A 6,095-nucleotide genomic window follows, 5' to 3' on the forward strand; every position below is an offset into this window, starting at 1 on the left:
TTAAGGCTGAGAAGAACGGTGGCTGAACTCAAAAACAACGTCCAAAACAGCTCTGGATTTTCGGATATCTGACTGAGGAATGTTCCTCGCCAGAACGTAGTCGAGCTGAAGCTTAAGAGTCCTCATCTTTCGCTTGAGCTGCTCTTTAGGCGTTAAAAGGGTCAAACCCAAGCACGTGGGCTGATGGCGTCGATGATTCCTTTTAAACGTGGAAACGATGATAAGGGTCGCCTGTTCACTTAAGTCGACCTGACGATCACTGTTGTCCGACGTGCACGCCGCTGGATAATACCATTTCCCTAGCTCATCGGATTGTTGTTCGAGTCCGATTCCGTTTCGAGTATTCGAGCATTTGCGTTGATTGCGACAATGACCACTTGCTGGCTGACTGGGTATTTTAGACATCAACGCATTGAGTTCGTCGTAGAAGGCGTCCTTACTGTTGTCCTCAGCGGTTTCCATAGGTACGTGAGCACTTAAGATCTAGAATTTGCGTCCTCTGCGATCCCACAATCGTGCGAAGGCGCATCTAGACGACGTTTGGGTAAATTCCTGCACCAGGTTGTTATAATCGTTCCTCGCAGCTATCACGCAGCCACCTACCTTCTTCTAATCAGCATCGCCGCTGTATATGATGTAATTTTCGGTGCTGACGAACGAGACAGAAAGATATAGCAGAAGCAGAGGGTGGGCGGTTTGTTGGGGTTCACTCGACAGTGTTCGGGAGCTCAGCGTGACGAAACGAATGGGTGTTGCCACGCCAAGGTTCCACGCTTCCCTCAGGCAGTTGATCTTTCAGGTTATGGATTTTGGGGATGTGCTGGACGACAGGATCTTTTTGCAATGTATGGGAATCTTTCGCCGTATAACAGTCTAGGTTATATAGCTAATATATAGCAGATACATATACATATATGCTATAGCAAGTACATGTACATACACAAGTGACAGAACATGCGCGTTATTATATGATTTGAAGTTCCCTTTTTACATTTTTCGAGTATTTCCTTTTACATCAAGGAGATGTCGATTCTATCTCCTTTCCTTGTCGCACGAAAAAAACTCAGCTTTTTAAAGTCTCCTAGACAACGCAGCGTTAGTATAGTTATTAATTTTCCACTATATGTCACTTATAAGAACATGAACTTAGTAGCATAGTTGACAAGGAAGTGACAAGGCGACAATGTAGCGTTCGTTCGCTGTTTAGTTCAGTTGTGAGAAAGGTCTGAAAGATACAACAAGCTTTGTTATCTTTTGTCACCTGCCTGAAATATTTATAGTAATGACTTCGAATGATGCGGAATGGCAGTGAATTAGGAGCATTTCTAGGTAATTTCCTTTTCAAACATACATATATATAGACGTGTTTACACACTCATATCTTTTCTCAATATTTCGATTTAAAACCATTGGTAAACAAGACACAGGCAGGCCACACCCTTTTCACATTTCATTGGGAGTGGAATTACACCCTTCGGTGCCTCTCAAACTCTGCTCTTTTTTCATGTACATCATGAATATGTGGTATTTGCTATGTAATTTACTGATTGGAACCCCGCGTTTAATTTTTTCTATCCCTGCTTTCGCTAACCGGCACCTTTAACAAACATAAAGTCCTACGAGAAGTGACTTTCTTCTGGTCACTACATTTTTTAAGATCCAGTCCTGTACATAGAAATGAGCCAACTTCAAGAGCTCTAAAGACTTCATTCCAAAGATGCGAGATTAGGATTTTTCCATTGTTCTTTCACAGAATGCAGAAGTCTTCTTTTTTTATATTATTCATATAAGTAAATATAAACAAAAATGCTGGAACCTGAAGTAATTCCGAGCAATTTTCTCACAAAAATTGCCCATGAGTAAAAAGTTTCTGCATGTGAAGCACCTATTTACAATGTTGCTTCATACGAACACTTATGTAGTATATTTCTAAGTGTTATTGTTCCTTTTTACCCATAAATGATGGTAATTTAGAATTTCACAAGGTCGGGAATTGGTTTTCAGGTCGGGAATTGTGCATATTCGTGAATTTCTCCCTCTGATTTGAAGATGAACTGCATTTCTTCTGCTACTCGCTTTATGATCGAATTATTTATTACCTTTTTTAGCCCCTTTATTGCTCTATTGATCCTTCTTGAACAGATAAACAAATTTATGGGCAGAAAAAAAATTGAGAAACCCAAGAGAATCCGAGGCTGAGAGGAATTTCTGATCATCCAATTTGCTTCATTTGTCCTTTCATCAGGTTTAAATTATATACTACTACTTTATTTACATCCAATTCAAACCAGACTCATTATCCAACAACGGATGATGAGTGTCTGGTTTGACACCATTCCTCCTCATCCTACGTGTGTACAACACGCTGTGAAGAATTTTACGCTGTTATTACTTACTTCAAACGGATTTTGCAAATAAAACATAAGGAATAACATAAGAGGTTTAACAGCAACTTCGAAGCATTTATGAGTTCATGTCTGACTGCAATGTTGCAATCTCTGCTCGCTCTGATTTCTGATTCTGCGAAAATTGAACAATATGCATTTATTACCTACTTGCAGGTAATAAATGCAGATTGTTCAATTTTCGCAGTACCTTTGCCGATAAAATAGGAGTGGCTCTTAGTTTTAGGTGTTAGCGAGTGGGAATTTTCAAAGATTTATTACTACATGTGAACCGTTAGTTCTCACAAGAATTTTTTTTTCCAGTTCTTGACTGAATTACTCCATTAAAACTGCTCTTACTATATAACTAAACGTCAAATACTTTTCACACCTGTAGATTAACTGAGAACGCTTGAGTAAACATCCTTGTGGATAATGCACATCACGATTCCTAATAGGAATCCTCTGCAATTAAAATGTCAGCATCATAATCATTAGCGTTATTTTCTCATCGTTAAAAATTTTTAAACCGAGTATCGAAGAGAATAAGCTTCGCGATTACTTCGATTTGAAACAATGTAATTAAAGACATCACCCCACGAATCTGGGGTGGTGTGGGTTTCAGATGGGTTATGCCTCTGTACTTGCTCGTATATTATGAAGAGGAGGGTGACCCATTTCTTCCCAATTGCTGTAAAAAACGGCATGGCAGATGCGGCGCGTGCACAAGGCTGGCGCGCTCCAATCGAACTCTTCGTAGAAAACAGCGCGCCCTTCGGGCGCGCTGTTTTCTACGAAGAGAGAGTCGGGCCGTTTTTTACGGCACAGAAAGAGTCGGGCCGTTTTTTACGGCAATTAGGAAGAAATGGACGGAATCTCCTTCCTGCCCATAATCTACGACCCTCGTATAGACATCACCCACCAGAAACTCGCACATTCGTGGGGTCAAGCTTTTAATTGGAGCACTCTTGGAGTGTCCAGCTAAAGTTCTTAGTATCGTTTTGCTATTGTTTTGATCTGCTGTTATTCGCAATTTACCTCTTTACAAGTACCAAGTGTATAATTGTATATATGTATATGTAGCAGCGTTACCGTACTAAGAAAAAAAAGTAGGCTGTAATCTCCGTATAACTACTACGCAAGCTATGATTACCACACAATTAATTGTTATCAAAAACGTAGTCGTTACCGTAACAATACTGTCAATATATTTGGACCATTCTAAGAAATTCCATGGCTAAAAAGTTCCCCAGCCAAATTCTCCGTTGCGACAACTTCCTGTCTGATCCCGTCCAGCCGGGGATTAACTTCAATTTCAAACTTCTCGTAACTCGTTAACACCACCACATGGTGCTCCTAATCCTTTTTTCTGCATGCAATAAGAAGTCGCGAGCAAACCATCGTACGAGCATTTTTTTTTTTTGCTTCTGCTGCACATCAGTGGGAGGAAATCACTGCAGGAACCTTTTTCATTTCCGGCTGCGCACTCACTCAGCTGCATTTGATCTAAAAGTTTCTTAAAGGCATCTCCCCATAAATCTGAAGTGGTACGAATTTCAGGTGGAGTATTCGTATACGGGATAGTAGATTATAGAGAGGGGAGGAGGGGATCCCGTCCATTTCCTCCTAATAATGCCGTCAAAAACGGGCCGGAAGATGCGCCGCATGCACAAGGGTGGCGCGCTCCAATCGAACCCGTTGTAGAAAATAGCGCGCCTGAACGCCCGAAGCCGTATCTTCCGGGCCGTTTTTTACGGCAATTAGGAAGAAATGGACGAAATCATACCCCACTCTACTATACCGTATACGAATACTATCTTCTTAAATCATAAATCCATCTTAAATCCGTACCACCTCAGATTCGTGGGGTGATGCCTTTAAAGGGAAAGAGGATCGAACATTGAGCATTTAGGAAGGAAGAAGACATAAATCTGTGCGCTCCTCTTTGGAAGCTCTTTTCAAACTTTAGGAATTCCGGTCATACGCAGTTATTGATTTGTTTCCACATTTTATGACTAATGACGATGTTTTTCTGAGAAGTTTTTGATCTTTCTATTAGCAGTCCTGAAATTACGTGGAGAAAACCTAACTTTGAGTGCGCCTTGTTAAGTGGCTAGGCTTGCCGCTCGTTTCTTTTCATCATACACGAGCAGTTGTCTCGATGCGACTGTTCATTCTGGTTGTTCCGGAATCTATCGACTTTGTTCAGTTGATGTCATATTGCTTAATTAATTAAAACCTCCTTCTCAAAAAAAGTCCTTCTTGTGAGGGCGAGTCGAAGGCGATTTTTTTTAACACCCTTCTAAAAATGCGTTGGACAGCTGTTGTTTCATTGTTCTTCTGTACTAAGTTAGCAAATAATAAAACTTGCCTGACAGTAAGTCTTTGTATAGGGGGCATGAACGAAGTGTGGCTGGGAATTTCTGGAACTAAGAGTTGCATCGTTACACAGGATTCACTTGTTCATTAACGCTTTCCCTCAAAGAAATCCCGAAGAAGCATAGTAGGCCAATTAAGAGACATTTTTGTTAACGAACTCAACTGAAGAGGTTTGGGGTTCTTGGTGAGATCTCTGAGGAAAAATAAACACGCTTCACGAGGTGAATTGATCCGTTTTGACAATAACTATCATAATATCTTATGATTTGGTTTCTTTTTTTAATGTTCCGTCATGTCGCCTCTTCTCTTTACTGTCTCTAAATAAGCTCATCTTATTGACTTCCGCATTTTCTAGCTGGCTTGCTCTTATCTAGATTGTGGTTGTTAGTCGTTTGAGGATCACGAAAGTTGGTGAACCCTCTTCGTTCAAGGTCCCTCGTCAGTTTCGCTCTAAGTTGTTCGTATCCCGATATGTAGATAAATAAACCGATGTTGAGCGTTCTGGATTGGGGGAGTAGATGTCATGAGAGGACTCTTCACTTTTTGGAGTAGGAGAATGACATGTTGATGCGTTTTCCGACACGAAAAGGACTGCGTCAGGCCCCACTGACAATGAGTTTGCCGACTTTTTCTTAACTATCCTGACATAGACAAATGTGTTTTTTTCTTTTGGCGCACTATTTGTACATGCGAATAAATAAACAAATAAATAAATAAATAAATAAACTGTGGTTAGCCCTACAACTATTGGTTTTACAATAGTAGTAATATTGGGCAGTAGTATTAGTATTGAGTTGAGCAATAAGTCATAGTTTTTTGTAACTTGAAAATTTCCAAAGGAATGAAAACTGTGGAGAAGATCTTGTATATTTTTGGACAGAAAATTTTTCGTTCTACTATGTGAATTAAGTTTTGAACTCTCAATTTTAGATGATTCCTCTTTTTCACCTAACTAAAATGGAGTATTGGGAATAATGTGATGAACGACAATGAAGAAACTGTTTTAGATAAGTCTCTTGTATCTTTTCTGTCTAAAAAAAATTTAAAAAAATTACTTTTTCCCAATCTACAGTGATTGGGCGTCTTGTGGGTGTGCACTAAAAAATCCCCCTTTAAGGGCGCCAAGCATGCTGTTTCTCTCTATAACGGGCGCCAATCGTAACTTCAGTGGCAATGCCTTCTCGATTAAATCCAGAAAGAAGGAATGGTGTAGAAAATCCTTTCCTTGCCTTTTTGAAAGTTCGTTTAATCTGACCGAGCACAGAGGAATCAATAGAACTAAAAAAATGAGTACAGCATTGCCATATTGAGGTGGATGTTCTCTATCAAGTA

At 40.0% G+C, this 6,095-nt stretch overlaps 1 protein-coding gene across 1 annotated transcript; it reads right to left on the bottom strand.

The window, feature by feature from the left end:
• RB195_000018 (uncharacterized protein) lies at positions 1 to 462 on the bottom strand (the record flags this gene model as incomplete). Its single annotated transcript, XM_064196145.1, has 1 exon — positions 1 to 462. The coding sequence occupies one exon, from the start codon at positions 460 to 462 to the stop codon at positions 1 to 3; it is 462 nt and encodes a 153-aa protein (XP_064052026.1).
• Positions 463 to 6,095: the final 5,633 nt, after the last annotated feature.

Source organism: Necator americanus, chromosome IV (genome assembly GCF_031761385.1).
Source record: "Necator americanus strain Aroian chromosome IV, whole genome shotgun sequence".
In the NCBI taxonomy this organism is placed as follows: domain Eukaryota; kingdom Metazoa; phylum Nematoda; class Chromadorea; order Rhabditida; family Ancylostomatidae; genus Necator; species Necator americanus.